This window comes from Caretta caretta, chromosome 5 (genome assembly GCF_965140235.1).
Source record: "Caretta caretta isolate rCarCar2 chromosome 5, rCarCar1.hap1, whole genome shotgun sequence".
Classification (NCBI taxonomy): Eukaryota; Metazoa; Chordata; order Testudines; family Cheloniidae; genus Caretta; species Caretta caretta.
In genome coordinates this window covers 113,126,666-113,150,512 of record NC_134210.1, presented here as the reverse complement: position 1 = coordinate 113,150,512, position 23,847 = coordinate 113,126,666, and the positions used below count along the sequence as shown (strand labels likewise).

Sequence of the window (23,847 nt, the reverse complement as noted above, 5' to 3'; positions counted from 1 at the left end):
TGGAATCCGGAACACCAGGCTGCACATCTTTAAGAAGCCTGCAGCTGCTTTGCATCCAGTGCAGCATTCTGAAAAAGTGATATGTTGAGGAGCTTTACTTACCATCTACTTACCATCAATCTGAGGTGAGTAAAGAGACTATGCAAACAAAATGGCACCTTTACTCAGTAGCTCTGCTCCGGGATACTCTTAATTACTGATGTGCAACTTTTGGACAAAAAAATTGTTTTCACTCCTGTTAGGACTACAGCCCAAGTAAAAGTTCTGGAAGCCAGAGCTGGAATCCATTTTCCCTCATATGTCAGCAACTGCCCTAATCCTGCAACAAGAACCATGATGCAGCAGGAATCTGCCTGCCCAGTTCTCTTTGCAAGATAGGGACCTAAATGCCAATTGCAGCATCTTTTTTTTTAAACTGGTGAGGATGGATGAGAAATGCCCAGCTTAACTTTCAGATCTCAGGGTGAGTTTGCATGGTAAGCAGTTAGAAGGAAAAAAAATTACTCTTTTTACTTGTAAACTGAGCAAAATGTATTTGGCGTCACGGAGAAACAATAAACATGGAACCCCCCCATGTCATTATTAGCAAGAGTCACTTTCCAGACAAGAACTACACTTGAATTCTTTATTTTTTAGTTTTTTTCTTTAAGATTTTAATTAATTGGCACCCCTATAAGTGAAAGGTTTGGTGTCAAAACATGAAACACACTAAACGCATTCTGTCTTAAGGAAAGAACAAATATTTAAGCACAACTTTTACCATTTCAACACAGAGGAGTTTTTCTGATTGTTAGACGCAGTGGTAAAACTGATGGGAACTGGTTACAAGTCTTTGGCACTGGGGTCCATTACTAGCCTTGCCACAAATACTCAGACTGGAGTATGGTTTTCAAGAACTGGTTAAAAACAACTTCATCCCAGCCACAGTTAGAACACAAGGGAAACGTAGCTGAATTTTTAAAATTCTGTCGTTATCAAAACATTTCTTTGGGTTTAGAATTTGAGTAAAAGTTTGTAAATTTTGAGCCAAATTTTCACTTGCCCCTTTGATGTAGCAAACATTTTTTTAAAAGTTATATAAATATGAAGAATTCTATGCTTTTGGGTGTGGGGGGGAGGGGGGACTAGCTGTTTTTTCTACACATTAATTCAAGTAATCTACAGTTCGAAATGATGCTAACCCAAAAGTTTAAACATCCCCAAAGTTTTTGACAAGAACAATTTAGCTGATGTTGCATTCTTCTGAACCTCAGAAACGAAATTCTCAATCTGGGTTCAAAGACAGTTACCTTTTCCGTAACTAGTGTTCTTCGAGATGTGTTGCTCATGTGTATTCCACAATAGGCGTGCGTGCTCGCCACGTGCACCGGTGCCAGAAGTTTTTGCCCTAGCAGTACCCATAGGGGGGAGCACTCCATTGACCCCTGGAGTGGCGCCTCCATGGCGCGGTATAAGGGGAGCTGCGTGCTCCCCCCACCCTCAGTTCCTTCTTGCCAGACAACTCCGACAGAGGGGAAGGAGCGTGGGATGTAGAATAGACATAAGCAACGCAACTCGAAGAACACCAGTTACAGAAAAGGTAACTATCTTTTCTTCTTTGAGTGATTGCTCATGTGTATTCCACAATAGGTGATTCCAAGCTATTTCTGTTGGAGGTGGGAAGGAGTTCACAAGTTCCCAGGACGGAGGACAGCTCTGCTGAACCCAGCGTCATCCCTGGTTTGGGGATGATGGCATAGTGCGAGGTGAACGTGTGAACCGAAGACCAAGGCCCTCCAAAAGACCACGGTCCTGGATGGGAACGTGGGCCAAGAAGGCAGCCGACGAGGCCTACGCCTGAATCGAGTGCACCTTCATAATCGGTGGCGGGGGGATACCCGCCAGCTCATAACAGGTGCACATGCACTAAGTGATCCAGTTGGAAAGCCGCTGAATGGAGATTGACTGACCCCCCATGCGCTCAGCCAAGGCAATGAACAGTTGCGAGGACTTTCTGAAAGGCTTGGTCCACTCGAGGTAGAAAGCCAGAGCCCGTCACACATTGAGTGTGTGGAGATGGTGCTCCTCACTGAACGCATGGGGCTTGGGGCAGAGGACCAGCAGAAAAATGTCCCGACTCCAGTAATAGGCAGAGACCACCTTCGGGAGGAACGCAGGGTGTGGGCGGAGCTGGACCTTGTCCTTATGAAACCGTGTATGGGGGCTCGGAGATCCAAGACCTGCCTGGCCGACATGATTGTGACCAGGAAGGCCACCTTCCACAAGAGGTGGGACCAGGCGCACGTGGCTAGTGGCTCAAATGGGGCTCCGTGACATGGGTCAACACCAGGTTCAGGTCCCATTGCGGGTGTGGGGGCCTGACGTATGGGAACAGACGGTCCAACACCCTGAGGAACTGGCCAGTCACAGCATGGGAGAATACTAAGTACCCCCGAACCGGCGGACAGAAGGCCGACATGGCCGCCAGGTGCACCTTGACTGATGAGGGCGCCAAGCGCTGGGCTATAGGTGGAGAAGGTATTCCAGGATAAACTGGATCGGGGTGGCCACCGGGGAGACACCCCATTCAGCTGCCCATCTGAAGAACTGGGACTACTTTGCCAAGTAGGAGCAGCGCGTGGAGGGCAGCCTGCTTTCTCCTCCCTACCTAACCATTGAGCAGCCACGCCGTGAGGTGGAGAGCTGCTAGGTTGGGATGGAGGAGGTAGCCCCGGTCCTGGGAGAGCAGATCCGGGCGGAACAGTAATGGCCACGGCGGAGCAACCGCCAGGCCCGCGAGGGTCCTGTACCAATGTTGCCTGGGCCATGCTGGGGCAATCAGGAGGACCCAGGCCTTGTCCATCTTTACCTTTTCCAGGATCTTGCTGATCAGTGGGAATAGGGGAAAGGTATAGAGAAAACAGGCCTGACCAGGACAGGAGGAAGGCATCAGAGATAGCGCCCCGTCCCAGTCACCCTGTGGAGCAGAACTGGGGACAGCGCCAGTTATGCCGTGTCATGAACAGGTCCACCTGGGGAGTTCCCCACACTTGGAAGAGTTGGTGAGCCACTTCTGGGTGGAGAGACCACTCGTGCTGAGAAGAGAAGTCCCTGCTCAAGCGATCTGCCTGCACGTTCCAGGCGCCTGGTAGATGGAAGGCCTTTAGGCAGATGCCATGGGCTATACAGAAATCCCACAGCTTGAGGGCTTCACGGCAGAGGGCAGATGACCCAGCCCCGCCTTGCCTGTTGATATAGAACATCGAGGACATGTTGTCCGTGAGGACCCTGACCACCTTGCCCTCCAGGTACAAGTGGAAAGCCACACACGCCAGGTGTACCGCCCTGAGCTCCTTGACGTTATGTGTGGGGTCAGATCCTGAGACAACCACAGACCGTGGGTCCGAACATTCCCCACATGAGCCACCCAACCCAGGTCCGATGCATCGGACACCAGCTCCAGTGACAGGGCCCTGTCCCAGAATGGGACCCCTTGGAGCATGTTGCTTGGGGCGGACCACCACCGTAGGGAGGCGATCACCAAGCTGGGCACGGTGAGGACCTTGTCCATCCTGTCCCTGGCTTGGGAGAACTCCAAGGCAAGCCAGAGCTGGAGAGGCCTCATTCGGAGTCTGGCATGGCGGACCACGTACGTGCATGCTGACATGTGACCCAAGAGCTGGAGGCACACTCTGGCTGTTGTCACCAGGAACCTTGTGATCATGCCGATGAGCCCCTTCAGGGTCTCGAACCTGTCTGGTGGGAGGGAAGCTGTGGCCGATGAGGTGTCCAGGAGTGTCCTGATAAACTCCATGTGTTGAACTGGGACTAACGCATGATCCCTCACCCGCGACTGGAGCTGCCCTTGACCAGCCAATTGTCCAGATAGGGAAAAATCTGGACACCCCCCAGCGCCTCAGGTAGGCTACTACCACTGACATACATTTTGGAAATACCCTGGGGGCAGTGGACAGGCCAAACGAGAGGACCATAAATTGGTAGTGATTCTGCCCCACCACGAAATGGAGGAGGCGTCTGTGTCCCTCGAATATGTGAATGTGGAAGTACGCGTCCTGCAGATCGAAGGCAGCGTACCAGTCCCTGGGATCCAGGGAGGGGATGATGGAGGCCCGGGAGACCATGCGGAAATTGAGCTTCACCATGAACTGGCTCAGATCTCGCAGATCCAGGATGGGCCTGAGTCCCACTTTGGCCTTCGGGATAAGGAAATAGTGGGAGGAGAACCCCTTGCCTTTGAACTGGAGCTTTATTGAGGGTGGATCCCTGAGGGGGACTGGCAGGGCGCCCCCAAGCATTATCGTCTTTTCCTCGCCTGTTTGCCCTTAGAGGACCCAGGTTGCGGGGCCTGCCTCGACTGCCTCTGAGGGCGCCTTTTATAGTCCCGTGCCTTCTTATAGGCAGCCTCATATTTCAGGTGGAGGCCTGAGCGGGAGTCTGCTGCAGCTTAAACTTAGATTTAGCCAGAGCCGGGACATAGAGACCCAGAGTCTGGAGGGTCGTGAACGAGTTCTTTCCACCATGCAGCTTTGTATCTGTTTGTTCCGCAAACAGAGCTTTCCCGTCAAATGGGAGATCCTGCATGGCGGCCTGTGCCTCACTGGACAGCCTGGACAGCAGGAGCCACAATACCCTTCTCATGGACACAGTGGAGGCCATGGATTGAGCAGCCGTGTCCGCCGCATCCAAAGTCGCTTGCAGCCGCTGTACCCTCCTCCACCAGCGCCTTGAACTCCTTCCTATCACGCTCCTGGAGGGAGTCCTCAAACTTGGGCAGGGAGCCCCACAGATTGAACTCATACCAGCCCAGGAGAGCCTGGTGGTTTGGCACTTGTAACGGGGAGCTCGAGGACGAATAAACTTTGCTTCCAAAAGAGTCCAGCCTCCGTGAATCTTTATTTTCCTGGGTAGGGGCTGGCTGGCTCTGCCGTGCCCTGTGGTTGACCGACTCGACCACCAGGGAGTTGGGCGCTGGGTGGGTATATAAGTACTCGTGCCCCTTGGCGGGTACAAAGTACTTACGTTCCGCCCTCTTGGAGGTGGGGGCCAATGAGGACGGTGTTTGCCAAAGGGCATTTGAAATTTTTGCCATCCCTTCATGGAGAGGCAATGCTACGCCACCCAGTTCTGACGGGGACAGCACATTAAACAGGGAGTCTGAGGGCTCCTCCATCTCCTCTGCCTGGAGGTGGAGGCTTGATGCCACCCTTTTTAGGAGTTCCTGGTGGGCCTGAAAGTCCTCCTGCGGGACTGAGGGGAGCGGGGCCGTAATCGCCTCATCCGGGGAGGGCGAGGAGGCTGGTGCGGTATTTTGGGTGTCTGCCTGCACCAGAGGGTCCACCACTTGGTCGGTCTCTGGGCCCGGTGCTGCGGATGTACATCCCACCGATTCCTTCCTTGGAGGTCTGGAGAGTGAGGCCGATGATGCCTCTGAGGCTCTGGCTACCGAGCGAGCCCCCACCGGGGCTGCATCAAGGGCTACGGTGCCCACTGGTACCACTGGGCCAACCATGGGGCCTGGAGCCACTGTACTTGCTGCGGCACCGGTGGGCCCGGTTGCTCGGCCCGGCTGACCTGGCCCACGGAGGGACGACTACAAGCAGAGGCCGGGCTGACAAACGACCTGCCGCTGTCCTGGGACCAGGAAGAGCGGCGGTGCCGGGAGCAACAATGACCACGGGACCACAATCTCGACATGGAGGACCAGTACTGTCGGTAGCAGCTGCGCTGTGATTGGCTCCGACAGGTGGACCCGTGACGGCAGTGATCGACGCCCGGAGCTGCGGAGACGATGCCTTGGCAGGGTCTTGGAGAGGGATTCTGAGTAGGAACGGCATCAACATCTGTGCCGTGACTGGCTGCGGTAACCCCTCCGAGAGGAGAACCTCTGGCGATGTTTGCCTCGGTCCCTTCGGTACTCACTCCTTGAAGTGGAACGGTGCCGAGAGTCTCGGTCGGATGGCACCCAACAGACAGTCTGGTGGGAGTTGAGGGTGATCCACGTGGACTTTGCCCTGAAAGGTTGCTAGGCGGCGAACACTGTCAGGAACGTTCCCTGGACCGAGACCGGTACCAAGCCAGGGGCGACTGCAAAGATCCCAGCGGTGGCTTGCCCCTGGAGCATGAGACCGACATCGGCAGCGCTCGTGGTACCGGCATGGACATGACATCCCGGGCCGCCTGCAGGGCCTCCAGCATGGAGGACATCCGGACACCCGGGGAGGCCTGGTCCTAAACGGCTGGACTACTCCGCTCTACATGATTCATAGGCCTAGAGGCCGGAGGGGATCAAGGACTGCCCGACATGGGTCTAGCCTCTGCCCCAGGTTTTCCTTGGTGCCGCTGCGAAGAAGGCATCTCTTTTGCCTTCTTGTGCCCCATGGACGGGAAGCGGTGCTGACTGGTCAAAGGCTCCGGAAGGTCGCGGTGCCCAGTGCCAGCTTGGAGCGGCGCACCAGAGTCAGCGCCAGTTCCATCAGAATGGTTCGGAGCCTAATGTCTCTTTCCCTTTTGGTCCGAGGTTTGAACGACTTGCAAATCTTGCAACCATCGCGGATATGGGTTTCTCCCAAACAGCATAAACAGTCTGTGTGCGGGTCACTCCTTGGCATAGATCGCCTACAAGTGTCGCACGGCTTACAACTCGGGCTGTGGGGCATGCCCCGGGACCCACGCGCTCTAACTAACTGAGCAGCTAACTAACTACAGATATTAACGCTGAACGAACAAGCAGTTCTGGGGACGAGCTACAGCAAAGCTGGAGCAGAGTAGTTCCGATGCAACTTCACTGGCGGCAAGAAGGAACGGAGGGTGGGGGGAAGCGCGCAGCTCCCCTTATACCGAGCCATGGAGGCGCCATGCCAGGGGTCGCTGGGGTGCTCCCCCCTGCGGGAACTGCTAGGGGAAAACACCAGTGCATGTGGTGAGCACTCACACCTATTGTGGAATACACATGAGCAATCACTTGAAGAAGAAGATGGAGTTTGACCGTGGATGGAGGAAACAAACTTGTCCATACACAATAATTCCTACTATTGAGGGAAAAGAGCCATCTGTTGTGGCCATAAGCAAGTTGGCCTGTAGCTGATCAGCTCTGCCTTCAAAAGCAGGTACCAATGTATGTACAAGGAATTAGCTTAGGCTGTCTTGCCTGTAAAGTAGGAATACTCTTTTTTTTTTTTTTAAATGTAATGAAATTTGTTACTGAATTCTGTGGTCTCCATAGTTTTGCTCAGGAGCCTACATTCCTTGTGGCATTAAATCTTACTTAGCCAATGAGAGAGTTCAATACAGGAGTTATACAATATGAGATCTCTTGGGACATGACCTTTTTCTTATATGCTGTCTAGGATGAAGTGTAGTTTGGCTTTGTTGGTCTTTCTACAAAAAGAAAATTATGCTTCTGGTTTTTGTTTTTAAAATCGGGTGGATTTTCCTGGGACGCAATTCTGTAAACACTGCCAAGCATAGTTCTTACTACTGAGAGTAGGGCCATTGGTCAAAAACCACCCTCAAAAGGATTTCTGTCCCTTTTTTTCAAGGTTGCATTTTATTTCATAGCAAGAAAACAGTTCAGCATAAGTTCCCTTATAAACCTGGCCCCTGGCCATGACCTGGAGCTGCCTGCAAGAGCCTGTCTATTCCTTGCAGATCTCACTCCTCAGACTCAATAAAACCTGTGGTATTTCAGGACCAAGGACACAGAGATTTCAGCATAAATCTCAAACATTTAGTAGCAACAAAAAATAAATATTCTGCTTGTGTTGCAATGAATACTATTATTATTGTTTGTAATAAGGAAACACCTAGGGACCATGATCCTACAAACCCAGGAAAAAGACAGCCTTTACCCCAAGGAGCTAACAGTCTAAGTAACCCTGTCGTTTTACGACTGATTGCAGTACATACAAGTAAAAATTCCTGGTCTCGCACACAAATTTGTCACCCTCAATTTTGAAATTCCAACACGACAAATGAGGGAATTCTGAGTGATTTCCAACATCAGTCATTACCTGTGTGGATTTGAAAGCAGAAGACATCATATATAGGTCAGAGGCCCTCTCCCTCTATTGCTGCTATGACAACCTTAACTCTGTACCCTGGCGAAAGTTCATTGCAACTTTTTCTTACATAATATAATCTCAGCTCACTCTGTATTGAGAGAGGGAATAGAAGGAGTGGCTGAAGTGGCAGGAGAACAGAGTCTCCAGCCCATATATGGAGGTTGGGCAGAGTTGTGACTGGCACTGGAATCTTTTAAAAAAAAAAAAAAAGAGAGAAGAATTTTCTGACTTTTTTAATGTATAAATTCTTTTGCATCAGAAAAAATTCAAAAGAAAAAAAATATAAAAAACACTTTACTAGGTGACAGTTTTCTAAAGATGTTGGAGCTACAGTTATACAACATCTGAGTTTGCAAATTAAAGATTTAGTAAGATATTTTTCCATAAAAAGATAGAAAAGATTCTTCTTACTATTAAAATTATTCTGCTTCATTTGAATTTTTAATGTGAATTTGAGATTAGGCGGTGGACTCCTTTATTAACAGGCATAAGGTTTGGCAGTGGATTTCTTTATAGCCTATAGATTAGCAACAGAAAAGATACCATGCTGCACAATCTTGTTCCTAAGGATTTCCTGTTGCATTCTTTTGCACATTAATTTTAGGGTTTGATATTTCCTTTTTAAAGCCATCTATAAATAATCTGACATTCAAAATTATTACAACTTCTCTGTTCGTACACAAAGGACTTCATGCTTCCACTGCCAGCTTTCTGTGTTGCTGTTGTATTCGGTTTGTTTCACAAGAAGTATATCAATATAAAGTGATTTGAGCTGTAGCTCACGAAAGCTCATGCTCAGATAAATTGGTTAGTCTCTAAGGTGCCACAAGTACTCCTTTTCTTTTTGCGAACACCTATATGGCTACCACTGAACTTATTACTACATATAGAATGCAAACCACGATAGATTTTTAAAAAGGCTGAAATTGATCTGGCTGATGATCAGAACAAATCCTGAGGAGAGGGGGCAGGACATAAAGGTAGCTTTACGCATTTTATATGCTAGCTATTATATGAAATAATAACAGATTTCTTCTGTAGTGCTTGCAGTGATTTTTTCCACTTCAAGGTTAAATAGTTGTAATAAGGCATCAGAAAAGGGCAAAGAGATTTTTGGTCTGCATATGCAGAGGCATCCAGTCAAAGAGCAGGGACACAAGAGTTTTTCTTTATACTTTCCTAGTGAGACCACACCTGGAATGCTATATTCAGTGCTGGGCACCACATTACCAAACAGGTATAAAGAGATTGCTTTATTGATACACATGAGAAGCCCAATTCACGACTCATTAATGTCAATGGAAAGATTCTCACTCACTCCCATGGGAGATGGATCAGGTCATACAAGACCAAAAACCCCTATTGCCACTATTCATGTACAAATACCTAGGCACGGATGGATGTGTAGGGATTCACTGTTTGAACACACAACAAACAGACACATGCAAATGGATGCCAAGCTTTGACTTTCTGTTAGCTAAATGGTCATGTCCATGCACACACTCAAAAAAATCAGGTGTTTGTGTTCTTAAGTGTGGAAAGCAAATGCCTATGCATAATTGTGCACATTTAACACAGAAAACCTGGCCTCAACATGTAGCTGCCTTAAGCAATGGCCATGCCTACAAATATTTGTAGGGCGTGAACAACAAAGAAGGAGAGTAATTGTGCATGCTTTAAAGAGTTTTAAGTAGTGGGATGAGACTGAAAATTTATGCTGAATATCAGCAAAAAAAATTGCTGACAGTGAGATTTAAGACACTCCTAAGGGAAGTGGTGGAGACAGTAGTTACAAGATGACATAATGGTGATGGGATTCTTTTCAATTGTTTTTATAAGTCTATAAAATAAGTAAGTGCTTCAGGGGACATTTCAAGAGGGTGTTCAAAGGTAAGCAAGGGCAAACCCCCCAAAAGTAGGATGGTAGAGATGGTCTTTTCTGGGCAACGTTCAAGGATTTTCTGTAATTCCCTGTACAGTGCCTAGATACAGTGACGGGTGCTTTAGAAATACTGATGGGGAGCAGCAAAGCTACACACTTCTCCTCCACTGCATTCACCAGCAATATGGGTGCGAACTTCAAACCCTAACTGGAACCAGGTAAGTGCTATGAAGCTGTCCAGTCTTTTTAAAGCAAATATGAAAATGAAGTTTTAAAAACCTGTTAAGGCAACATTAAAATTGAACAGGCCTTGCACATGCTAAGGTTCCAGGAGCATTGTTCATTCTGCCATATCGCAGATCTGTAATATTTTTGTCCCTCTTTTTCCTGTTAAACAGTAGCTTAATATATTCTAGCGTAAATCTGGCCAAGATAATTTTGCTGTTGAAACCTTACCATTTGCTTTTCCTGATTGTGCAATACATTTGCATAAATGCAGTGCTTGTATATAATCATAGGCAGCATAATTTAAATGTCTGTTAATAAAAATTACCACAATGTGTTTGAGTCTCCTCTGATACTAGCCATCCATAGTTGTTATTCTTACAGGGCCAACACACACTACCATCATGCTAACACCACAGGGGCTGCACTAGATTACACATGGAATTTATCATCTTCCTCCTGCCCTTTGTGCCTTTGAAAATCACCCATTTTAGTGTTTCCTACTTTACTAGCCATCTCTTCTCCCATTTGAGATCATAATGCTCTTTTTATGGCAGCAATTTGTTCCCAAGGAAAAATTAGAGCAGTGAGAGAGCATTAGAGCATTCCCAAACTTGTTCTGCCGCTTGTGCAGGGAAAGCCCCTGGCAGGCCGGGCCGGTTGTTTACCTGCCGCGTCCACAGGTTTGGCCGATCGTGGCTCCCAGTACCCACGGTTTGCTGCTCCAGGCCAATGGGAGCTGCTGGAAGTGGCAGCCAGTACATCCCTCGGCCCCCGCCGCTTCCAGCAGCTCCCATTGGCCTGGAGCAGCGAACCGCGGCCACTGGGAGGATCAGCCGAACCTGCGGACGCGGCAGGTAAACAAACCGGCCCGGCTCACCAGAGGCTTTTCCTGCACAAGTGGCGGAACAAGTTTGGGAACCACTGAATTAGAGTAAGAAAAATCTTCATTAGGAAACACAAAAGGTTTGATTCACCACTATCCAGTTTGCAATTTATATTGGCATAAAATTGGAGTAATGCAATGATAAATAAGGCCCAAATATCTTCTACATGGAACAGAGGAAACTATTGGCCTATTAGTTTTTTCCCTCTCTACCCAAAATAGTTTCATAGTGAAGGTTCCACATCAGAGCACTCAGATTTCAACGTACAGCTGGATTACTGACTGCACTTGCACGGAAAAAATCCCACTGGTTTTCAATAACGTTCATATTTTTTATATTGTAAAAAGGGATTAGATGACCTCTTCTGGGTTTAGGAGAATGCGTCTGTATTTAAATCTCCCAGGGATCAGTATGGCTTAAAATAATGCCTTTAATTCTTTGCTTTTACATTTAGCAATTTATCAAAAAATGTTGCAGGTATTAGATCCCACATTGCACAATTAAACTGATATTTTCTTATAAGGGACTCAAGGGAGCTGATTCAAAAGCAGGAGTGTTCAAGCCTTTCATTCTTCTAAAGGTAAATAACAGAGTTCCATACGATCTTCCATGTGAAACTCTTAAAACAAAGGTATTAATTTACTTATAGGCATATCTATGGCACTTGACACTAAAGTGTCTGAGCCCCTAACAAGTTTGTGATTTCTCTTTGCAACTTCCCTGGGAAATAAAGGCAAAATTATTATATGCAGTTTCCAAAAGGAAAACTGAGGCACAGATAGTTTAAGTGATTTGCCCAAAGTCACACAGGATGTCCCTCCAAATGGCTCTCTATGAACATTAAAAATCCCGTGGCACTTTCATTAGCGTTCTAGCCAACTCCACCAGGCTCCTTGGTCAATTTCTCCACCCCCTGGTTTATTGTGCAGTGCACTGCTCAGTTCCCACACTCCTCATACCACAGAGATGGCTGTGTTTCAGTGGTGCTTTTCATCAAGAAGGATTTAATGATACCTTTCCAAAATATTACAGTTAGGAGAGGTTGTTATGTAGTCTGATAAAATCGAATGGAAAAAACCCACTCTATTCATACATCATGAATATTGCATATTTAAATACAAAAGAGTCAAGAAATACTAAAGGTTTCAGAGTAGCAGCCGTGTTAGACTGTGTCCGCAGAAAGAAAAGGAGTACTTGTGACACCTTAGCGACTAACACGTTTATTTGAGCATAAGCTTTCGTGGGCTACAGCCCACTTCATCGGATGCATAGAATCGAACAGATAGAAGAAGATATAGATACACATACAAGAGAAGTTGGAAGTTTCCATACAAACTGTGAGAGGCTAATTAGTTAAGATGAACTATTATCAGCAGGAGAAAAAAAAAACTTTTGTAGAGATAATCAGGATGGCCCATTTAGACAGTTGACAAGAAGGTGTGAGGGGACTTAACATGGGGAAATAGATTCAATATGTGTAATGACCCAGCCACTCCCAGTCTCTAGTCAAACCCAAGTTAATGGTATCTAGTTTGCATATTAATTCAAGCTCAGCAGTTTCTCATTGGAGTCTGTTTTTGAAGCTTTTCTGTTGCAAAATTGCCACCCTTAAATCTTTTACTGAGTGGCCACAGAGGTTGGAGTGTTCTCCTACCGGTTTTTGAATGTTATGATTCCTGATGTCAGATTTGTGTCCATATATTCTTTTGCGTAGAGACTGTCCGGTTTGGCCAATGTACACAGCAGAGGGGCACTGCTGGCACATGATGGCATATATCACATTGGTAGATGTGCAGGTGAACGAGCCCCTGATGGCGTGACTAATGTGATTAGGTCCTATGATGGTGTCACTTGAATAAATATGTGGACAGAATTGGCATCCGGCTTTGTTGCAAGGATAGGTTCCTGAGTTAGTGTTTTTGTTGTGTGGTGTGTGGTTGCTGGAGAGTATTTGCTTCAGGTTGGGGGGCTATCTGTAAGCGAGGACTGGTCTGTCTCCCAAGATCTGTGAGAGTGAGGGATCATTTTTCAGGATAGGTTGTAAATCTTTGATGATGCACTGGAGAGATTTTAGTTGGGGGCTGAAGGTGACAGTTAGTGGCGTTCTGTTATTTTCTTTGTTGGGCCTGTCCTGTAGTAGGTGACTTCTGGGTACTCTTCTGGCTCTGTCAATCTGTTTTTTCACTTCAGCAGGTGGGTATTTTTAAGAATGCTTGATAGAGATCCTGTCTCTGTCTGAGGGATTGGAGCAAATGCGGTTGTATCTTAAAGCTTGGCTGTAGACAACGGATCATATGGTGTGTCCTCGATGGAAGCTGGAGGCATGTAGGTAAGTATAGCGGTCAGTAGGTTTCTGACAATAGCTCATCTTAGCTAATTAGCCTCTTACAATTTGTATGGAAACTTCCAATGTGTGTGTGTGTGTGTTCTTACTATATGTTCCATTCTATGCATCCGATGAAGTGGGCTGTAGCCCACGAAAGCTTATGCTCTAATAAATTTGTTAGTCTCTAAGGTGCCACAAGTACTCCTGTTCTTTTTGAAGAAATACTAAAGTTAAGCTTGATTCTTCTTTCTTTTACAAAGACTTCAAAAGAGTTATTCCTGATTTATAAGGGTAGGAGAGGAGAATCAGATTCAAAAGTTACTTTGTAACATGAATTTGCACTTGTTGCATATACTGGGCCAAATTCTCCATTGGTGTAAATCAGTGCAGCTCAACTGACTTCAATGCAGGTAATCCCGTTTACACCAGCTGAGTATTGGGTCCTATGTATTTAGGTATACATATAATGACTTCATTAATCATTGGAAATACATGCAGTGTGAGAGAATCCAAACAGTTGGGGTGGAGCAGAGCAAGGGCTTGTCTACACTACCTGCCGGATAGGCGGGCAGCGATCGATCCATCGGGGGTCAATTTATCGCGTCTACTATAGACGCGATAAATCAACTGCTGAGCGCTCTCCCGTCAACTCCGGTACTCCACCAGAACAAGAAGCACAAGCGCAGTTGACGGGAGAGCGCCAGCTGTCGGCATACCGCAGTGAAGACACTGCGGTAAGTAGATCCAAGTACGTCGACTTCAGCTATGCTAGTCATGTAGCTGAATTTGCGTATCTTAGATCGACCCCACACAGTAGTGTAGACAAGCCCTGAGTTCTGTTATACCATTGCCGGTATAACAGAAAGACCAACAGCTGGATTGTGCCTTATAGGCCCAGCCCTGCGTTGGGGGCATTGCGCAGCGGCATGGCTGTAAGAGCAGCACCCTGTCTCAGAGGCCTGGTCTGCACTAAGCAATGTTACCATGCCTCCTCACCACTGTGAACTAGTGTTCTGATATGAGATGCTAAACATGTTCAGTAGTCAGTGCAGACCAGGACAAACTGTGGTCATGTCAGCATAAAAACTGTCAACCTTGAACAAACATGACAAAGTTTCATGGTGTAGACCAGGCCAGAGAAGCAGTTGCCAACCCCAAAGATTCACAAATCATAAATCAGGAGCCCAAAAATCATGAGATTGTAAAACAACAATAAATGTTGGGTCTTTTTATTTGCCTTCTGACTTTGGAGCCTTTAGGGTTCAGGTTTTTGAGATTTTCTCTGCAACCATGAAGGCTAGAAAACCAGGAAAACTTTCATTTAAAAAAATTAAGTTGAGATTCCCACAGCCAAGTGTGTCCAGGAGCTAGGGCTTTAAGTAAAAACATTAAATGTTGTGAGACTTGCTATAAAATTGCAAGAACTGAGAACAGCATGCCCAGTGCTTCCCAGTTCTCTGCCTGCCAGTGTGGGGGTGGAGGGCGGGGGTTTGAGTCCCTTGAGTACACAGACTGAGATTCTGCCTAGCCCTTACGTGGGTCATGCATCTGGAAGGTGATCTGCCCAAAAGTATATTTGTATCTAGAATGCAACCCTCAGAAAATAAACATCAAAAAAGGCTGCTTCACATACAGAAGAAAGAAGCCTACCTCTTCAACTCGGCAATAAGCAGAGCTGTGCAGGGGACACCTAGTGTCATTAACGAGATGTTGTTGATAGCAGGCTTAATGAATGCAAGGCATGTAGTGACTCCAGAAAGGACACCGACTGCAGCTTTAAACCTTGCCCTGAATAATTAAAGAAAAGGTGTACATTTTGGTTTAATTAAAGCCTTACATTAAAGATAAACAAGAAAAGGCAACAAGATCCTAAAAATGTTTAAAATTGTTGTAAACAAAATTTTATTTCTTTGAATAGGCATAAGATACGACACACACTATAACAACAACAACATGGTGTGTACAGAATGCCTACTTTGGCTCCGATCTGGCAAAGACTTTAACTTTGCATACATGTGTGTCTCGTGCATATGTCTTCGCAAGACTGCAGCCTTGAGAGTTGCATATTTTATATGCACACTGATCATAAATATTTGAAACTGAGGCCCTATTCTGATCTCTCTTATTCCAGTATAATTCATGAGCTATTCCACTGTATTCAATTGAGTTACAAGGTCTAAAACCAGTGCAGTGTTGCCAATTCTCATTATTTTACAAGTATAATGATATTTATTATTTTCCTTAAAGCCCTATCTACTGGAATCATGTTACGTGAGAATCTCAGCTTTTTTTTTTTAAATTTATTAAATAAAGTATTTTCTAGCTCTCTTGACTGCAGAGAAAAGCTTGCAAACCTGAAATCTAAAGATTCAAAACCTCACAAAGCTAATACAGAGATTTTTTTATATATGTCATGATTCTAAAACCAATGATTTTGGGGGGCCTGCCTTGTGGGTTTTTTTGTTTAAGGTTCAGATTTGGCAATACTCCCAGTATAATTAACTATTTATGTTAAACGATCTGTTCCACTTTGTATTTCACTGTGACACTCTGAGTACCTTTTTCCAGACCTCAAAAAGAGCTCTGTGTAAGACGGAAAGCTTGTCTCTCTCACCAACAGATGATGGTCCAATAAAAGAGATTAACTCAGGTAAAAATATATCTTAAAGAGCTCAGGATGGTTCCCTGATTGTGTCTTGAAGTTCATTACACTATTTCACTAATGCACCCATCTTGTCTCTCTAACATCCTCTGACTTGACAGAGCTACAATGACACTGCATACATATATATTACCTGTCATTTCGAAAAACCTTTGGGAGGTATCTTCTGGGGAACCACATGGCCAGAGCGCACATCAGGACCCAAAGAATAGCCAGCTCATCTAGCATCTGACCCAGGAAACTGAGTGTAGCATGGAAATAGACCGATCCAATTCCTGGATGAATCAATTAAAAAGCCAATATGAAGTTATAGTAGTGTATAGCACTAAACTATGCCGCTTAACAATGGACCTAATAGTACATGCTTTGACATGGAGATCATTCTGCCTGGAAATGGTAGAAAGACTTAAATAACACTACAATCTGTGGCAGCTAAAACTTATTGCAAAACAACCAATTTATGAAAGGTGCAAATGTCAGTTCTAAATAGCAAAATGGAGCTTACGTAAAAGAAAAAGCACATCAGGGTATCACTATTAATTGAAATGGGCACAGTATTATTTTTTTAAAAAACCCACAACTCCAAACTAAACAACTAAAAACAACTAAAAATAGAGATACCCCCTCCCAGCCAGTGAGAAAGTCAAACAAGGGTAGCAGCAGGTGGTGGCTAAACCTTAGCATGATTTACAGGTGGAAATCCCATGCTTTTTTATAGAGCCATGCAACCTGCACAATAATTCTTTGCCCCATCTATGTAGTATTTCAAAATCTTCCATTGTCGCTGACAATGGAAACATTAATGATCCTCTGTACATAAAATGGGTAAACATTCACTTCTATGGAGAGAAATTATCAGCATGTTACAAACAAAAGGCTCCTGAACTCCTCCCAAATGATGCTAACTATCCTCAACTCCTACTAAAGTAATGGGATGTGGGTGTTCAGCACTGCTCAGCATCAAGCCCAAATGTAGCAAGAGCAATTACGCAAGGGAAGGGCAGAACAGAGCTAAGCAGGCCAGAGTTCCAGCCAACCTCTATTGTCACAATACATTTTCCTTTGTAAAAGCGCACATGCTTCAGTATCAAGTTCAAATAAACTGTTCACTAGAAGTCAGGGTTGCTTTATTTTTCAAAAACATGATATGCGGGCAGGAAAAGAACCTAATTTCCTCTCTCTTGCAGTTCATGCATGACCAGACACACACACACACACACACACACACACCAACTTACCAACAACAACTAGCAGAGTCCATATTAGGTATATTCCACTGTTGAAGCAGGTTGCATATTGACGAAATAAGCACATACATATTGGTGGCAAAACAAAAAACAAGATGTTGCTTATCTAGAAAAGAAAAAATAAAATAAAATAAAATGTATCAAATAAAGGGGGAAAATTAAACAAACTTTTAAAGTTTGTAAGCTGTCAAAAACCATCTAGAAAAGCACATTTGTTGCTTGGTCTGATGACAACCCCAGCTCACCAAAACTCATATGTCCTTCTGTTTTCTCAAAGCTGACCCAGGTTCTGCAGTGGAGGTCTATACTTTGAGAATGTTAAGCATAAATCCATCCAGACTGGGAACAATGTATAATGTGGATGATCCCTTCCTTAAAATACCTTGTAAATCTATCCCATGAGCAACACTGCTGTGATTACATAAATACATTATCAAATATTCATGTCATTGCAATTCAAAAAGTATATAATGACAACAAGAGGTGAATAACAAGAATCTTAGCTGGTGGCACTCTTCTTAATGACTGAGGGAGCCTTGCATGAAAACTTGTGGAACTGCCTGGATACAGATCATGTGGTCCTCCCTTAGAGGAAGGCGGAGGCACTTGGGCTGGGGAACCCTGCTGCAGCTCTTAGGCTGTAACAGGCAGCTGTGGAGCATCTACCCTACAACTTCATCCTCAGGTGAGAGGCAGGGGAGGGAGACAGAATTCCTCATCATTGCCTCTATTACATTCTCAGTGCCTAGCCCAATTACTCAGGCAGGAGAGAGAGCGAGCTTGGTCATAAGAGAGTCCCCCTGAAAAAAAAAAGGGGGGGGGGGAATTACAGCTGCCTTTGAAACCTATAATTTAAACTGGCCAGTTTGGCCTTTTAGGGCCTGATCATATATTCCCAGTGCCCCTCAACCTTCCACTGAAGTTAATGAGAGTCTGGGGTGGACAAAGCATGTAGGATTGGACCTTTAATGGGTGTGTTTGCTCCTTCAACTATATTTTTCCCTACTGATGTCCTCAAATATAGTCTTCCCTTTACACAAGAACCTAATTCAGACAGATTAAAATTCAATCACCTCACTTACATTCCCAGGAAGGGTCAAAACGTGTTCCTAAAACCAGCATTCAAAATGACAGGAACTGAAGGAGGGGCTCCTAAGCATATTCATGTGCAAGCACTGTATGCAAGAAGCATTAAATCAAACTAAAGATGCCCCCACAGAGGGTCACATTTTCTTCAGAAGCCTTGACCTTTGGGTTTAATTAAAGTAAAATATTTAGAAAAAGCAATCTCCCGCTCAGTTTAAAATAGCACACTCTTTACTAGAAACACGGTGAATTTGTGCCAGCAGAACCCTTGGAAACAGCATTCAGCCTGAGACTCAGAAGATAATATGATAGAGATGAGCTCACTTGTACTTTTAAAATCAATTTTTTCTTTAAGAAAAGATTACAATGAAAATGTTGAAAAGGCTGAAATGCAACAAAAACTTACATTAAAAAAATTGACCAACCCACCTCTCCTGTCACCTAAAAATAAAAAAAGCTAGATCAGCAGGCTATTGAGAAGAGGGAGAAAGGATTCTGTGGCTTTTTTAGGACTGGCATCTAGGACTGTTACAGAACAATATATGGTTGGCAGGAAGAGGTTTGAAATACATCATTAGAAGTCACTGTATTGAATTTCTGATTTTATCAAAATAAACTATATAGAAAAGGGGATCCTGATATACTGTATTAAAAGGCTTAATGTAACTGTTCTTTGCTTTGAGCTCCATCACAAACTGGACCAAATTCCATCACTGCAAACATTTGGTTCCCTCATTTTGGTCAACAAAAGACCCAAGAGTGTAAACAAAGGCACAATGAAGAAAGATTGTCCAGTTCTTGTCACCCAGGACTTCCACAAAGGTCTGCAATGCCGCAGATAGAGTATAGCTTTACAAAAGCCAAATTAAAAACAAATCAACCTTCCTGTCCCCAAAAAACCCACGACATGTATACATACCTGATTTAAACTCAATTTAGGAGTGTCCACACAGTTTGCACCAGTCTAACTAAATAAAATTTTAAAATATCTTTAGGTAACTGTTTCAAAATTTGTGTTTAGACAAGGCCTTTGTCCTGTGACTACAGGACTGTGCCGTTAAATCTTTGCTGAGAAGTGAATAATATCTGGCCTTTTGGGATGTGTATTAGCAAGGTTCTGCTATAGTACTTTAAGGGCCTGATTCAAAGCCCATTCAAGACAAGGGCAGTCTTTCCAGTGACTTCAATGGGCTTTGGGTCAGGCCCATAGCCATGTTATCCCAAGTCATTTTAGAGGTATGGAGTGAAATCTTGGCTCCAATGAGGTCAGTGGCAAAACTCCCATTGACTTGAGTTGGGCCAGGATTTCCACCATAGATCTGTTAACAGCTGTCTTTTCTTGACCTAATCTGATCATTCATCCTGGTGCACCCCCTGCACTTTCCAGGACTACATTCTATAGTATTACCATTCATGTTTTAGCTAATTTTCTCAGCATTTCACCATAGAGGGTGTTCACCACCCTCTCCCATCTCACTTCCAGCCTGCTCCAAGTCACATTTGCTTTCATTAAGAAGTGTTCTCTTTTGTTTATCCTAAAAACTTCCTCCCTATGTTTTAGGTTCTTCTGCAGGGACAACACGGGCAAATATAGCAGACTACTTTCCCCAAAGTGCTCAGATATCATAGGGCACCCATATACCAGATCACTCTTGATAGTGGTTCTAAGGAAATCATAGCATCAGCAATGCTGGGCTCAAATGTGGGATTTGCTTTTATTTAAATGTGTGGAGCTAGCAAGAAAAAAAGACACGGACTGAGATCATGTAGTCCTCACTGATTCGCTCAGCAGAGGGTTTGGTGTGTAAATGTAGTTCTGTAACTGCATGCAGTGCTACAACCGGTTGCTAACCTGGAAAGGAAAAAAAAAAAAAAAGCCAGAAAGAACAGGAGACAAAGAGGAAGGAGCTAGGCAAGTTTTTTGGAAAATGGGTTCAAGAAACCCCCAAAAGACAGTGAGGTGGGAAGAAAAGAGTCAGAGAAACTCAGGGTACCATCCTGCCAGCCCTCCATACATGATTACCCATCAAAATTGAAGGAAGCCCTGCACAGAATTTGCAGGATCCCAGTGTACACCACACTTTCCATACAAATCTGTGAAGCTGTACAATGCCCCACTAATGTGGATGCAGTTATAGTGGTATAAAGCTATTCCCTTACAGGAAGGGGATAGGGGAATAAGCTACACCAGTGGAATGCACCTTTATACTGGCTTAACTGCATTCAGGACTAGGGATTGTAACAGGATAATTATTTCAGTTAAAAAAAAAATCATAGCCCTAACTGAAATAGTTGAATCAATCCAAAAGCCTGGGTGCAGACCACGCCAACAGAGATGCACTTGAACTGGTCAATATAAATCCAGCAATTTATCAAATTAAAATTTTCTAATATAGATAAACCTATAGACCAGCCCTAAATTTGATACATAAGAAGCTGCTATTGCAGAACTGAAAGGAATTTGCTCAGCTTGGGCGGGGGGGGGGTGGACAAATTTCAAGAGCAGCAATTTTTAGTTCTTCCACATACAGCATTCTGTGTTCACCTCTACTCCAGTGCAAACACTACTAGCCTAGGCCCCGGGCATGTTGCTCCCAAAAGAAAGAAAAGAGCGTCACACAAGTTAGATGGTCCCAGATATTAGAACGTGGGAGTGGGTGGAGATAAAACTCTCTTTTGTATTTTGTTTAGTCTTTGAGTCCGGTTCTGATCTCAGCTATGCTGGTAGAAATGTGGAGTAACTCCAATGAAGTCAAAGTTACACTGGTAAATCCAGCATAAATGAGACTGATATCTGACCCTTTCCATATATTGTTGATTTAAGAGAGATATATACACAGAATTAGGATCAGAAAAATTTCCAATCAGTATAGTAGATGGTATTTTTGTGAAAAGAAAAAGGAGTACTAGTGGCACCTTAGAGACTAACCAATTTATTTGAGCATAATTGCATCCGATGAAGGGAGGTGTAGCTCACGAAAGCTTATGCTCAAATAAATTGGTTAGTCTCTAAGGTGCCACTAGTACTCCTTTTCTTTTTGCGAATACAGACTAACACGGCTGCTACTCTGAAACCTGGTATTTTTGTGATCAACCTTAACATTTTCCATTTCATTTTAAAATGAAAAAGTTTTAAAGTTCCAGTAAAATAAAAATGTTAGCCTTATACGATGGTGAAACAAAATCAACAGAAAACAGGCACGTGAAACCAGATCACAAAAGACGCTTCCCACCCTCACCCCCACACCATCCAAATAAAGCTACAGGAAAACTGATAACTTGCAATTGGACAGTAAGACCACAGCCCTAATAAAATACCAACACTGTCACATGCAAGAAGACCTTATTCTAGCCCTGTGTGCAAAAAGGCAAGGGAAAGCTGAGGGACTGCTGCTATTTTCCCCAAGCTAGAAAAACAAGAGATCTCATTTCCTTTTAACTCCCCATGGAAATGCTTTGAAATCAAGGCTAAAAAACTATGAAATACAAAAGAAGATGATGGTATTTTTGCTATATTTGGATAACTTCCTATTAAAGTTAGCGAACAAAAAGTAACAAATGTAAATGTTATTTGCATCTTATTTTTTTATTTAAAAAGTCAATGAAAGTGACAGGATGTACCAATAATATTTAAATAATTACTTAGTCAGACACACACACACTATATACATACGTATGCATTAAACATAAGATAAAAAATAAATACCGAGTGTACTGCAGGCACTGAAAGACACAGAGACATGCATACAGATGTGCAAACACAAAGCTATGTACTCGATACACACCGTGTTGTAGAACTCGGCTATCGTGGGCACGATAGTGTAGTTATCTTCGCACCAGTCTACCTCGGAGCTGCCGGCTCGCAGCTGATCCCACAAGTAGAGGGTGCTCATGACTGGGGTGGATCTGCCTTAGGGCCGCTTCTGCTTTTTCCGCTGCGGCTGTGTTGGGGCTCTCTGTGCTGTTGCTCCCCTGGACTAATCAGCAAGACCCAGACAACATTGAGGTAGCACCCGCAGCAGCTTCCTCCTGTTTTCCTTTGCTCCAGCCGGATATGGAGCTCCACAAGCAGCACCTCTCAGCCTGTTGGACTCATCCTCCCTCCTCCCAGTGGGTTTTTTAGCTTAATGCACGCTTCCCTGCTGATCAGCCTGCCCGCCCTCAGCCCCAGAGCGCCTGCGCCTTCGGCCTCAGCCAAGCTGCTGCCCTGTATTTACCACGCACGACACAGAGAGTCGGATCCTCCTCCAATGGAAGTCCGCGCAAGCTCCTGTTGATTGACTTCTGTCGTTCAGGACCGGGCTGGAGGAGCACAGAAGAGACGAGGGTGTACGGAATAATTCTGCACCGGTCCCCAGCGGAGCCACCAGGTGGGACTTAATAAATCTTAATTTCTATCTCTGGGATTCCAGGCTGTCCCCACTCCGAAACCCACACAGATGGGGGCGGAAACATTTAAGACACAAAGTGAACAAACAGGGAAATAAAGGATAATGCAGACATTTTTTTAACGCAACATCCGCTGCATCTGGGCACCAGCACAAGTAAAACAGACTGATTTTGAAACACTTAAATTAATGAACTGCAGTAATCTTTCCTAGAACAGCTTCTGGATTGAGCTCCCCCTCCTTCCCCCCCGTTCTCGTGAAAATCCATAGTCTGGCAGTTTTGCAGACTAAAGCTCTCTGTTTACACACAGAAAAAGAGAAAGGAGCAGAGACAGCTTCCCCACATTGCCCAACCCGTGTCCCTTAGCCTGTTTCAAAGGGATAACCTCTAAGGGTATGTCTACATTCCAATGTAAACCTGGGCTCAGATTCAGGCTCAAGCCCAACCTCTCCCCCCTGCAGTCTATACACAAATCTATCTGATTCAGACCAGTAAGCCTTCTGAACCCAGACCCTAGGACCCTGCAAGGTGGGTGCTTCTGAGCCTGAGTCACACTTAGGGTGACCAGATGTCCAAATTTTATAGGGACAATCCCGATTTTTGGGTCTTTTTCTTATATGGGCTCCTATTACCCCCCACCCCGTCCTGATTTTTCACATTTGCTGTCTGGTCACCCTAGTCACACTGGGGCTTGGGTCCACAATGCATCATTTTGCACCATGAACAGAGCTTGGGACCAGATCCCCCAGTCTCACATCCTGAGAGGCTGCAAACACTATCCCACAATGCCACGGGCCAGCTTTCTTATCCTTTCTATCCCAAGATTAGCCAATTGACTCCCAGGAAACAGAAGCATCCCCCTGGTGCATGTACAGCTGCTTGGCATTTAACGTTTCCATTTTATTCTGACTGCTGAGTTGCTAACAGCGGGAACTGTCTCCTGAGTTAGCTATGGCCACCAGCAAGAAGTCTGTTGCCAAGCACACTGCTACCTGGTCACAGGACCATGGTCAAATTCTGGTAAATCTGTGGTGTGAGGAGAAGAAGACATTCGGTTTCAATAAGAATACCAGAAATGACCAT

At 45.0% G+C, this 23,847-nt stretch overlaps 1 protein-coding gene across 3 annotated transcripts in view; it reads right to left on the bottom strand.

Annotated features, from left to right (window-relative positions):
• Positions 1 to 23,847, bottom strand: part of ACER2 (alkaline ceramidase 2) — a 39,751-nt gene that overhangs the window by 8,549 nt on the left and 7,355 nt on the right. Inside the window, exons 1-4 of one of the 3 annotated variants that reach the window (XM_048850173.2) lie at positions 22,161 to 22,272; positions 17,281 to 17,395; positions 16,176 to 16,317; positions 15,031 to 15,168 (exon numbers count right to left, since the gene is read on the bottom strand). In XM_048850173.2, coding sequence (XP_048706130.1) covers positions 15,031 to 15,168; positions 16,176 to 16,317; positions 17,281 to 17,395; positions 22,161 to 22,268 — 503 coding nt within the window. In that variant the 5' untranslated portion in view covers positions 22,269 to 22,272. Of the gene's footprint in view, positions 1 to 15,030; positions 15,169 to 16,175; positions 16,318 to 17,280; positions 17,396 to 22,160; positions 22,273 to 23,847 lie in introns of those variants that run through there. The other 2 variants (XM_075128825.1, XM_048850174.2) reach the window with 2 other exon arrangements.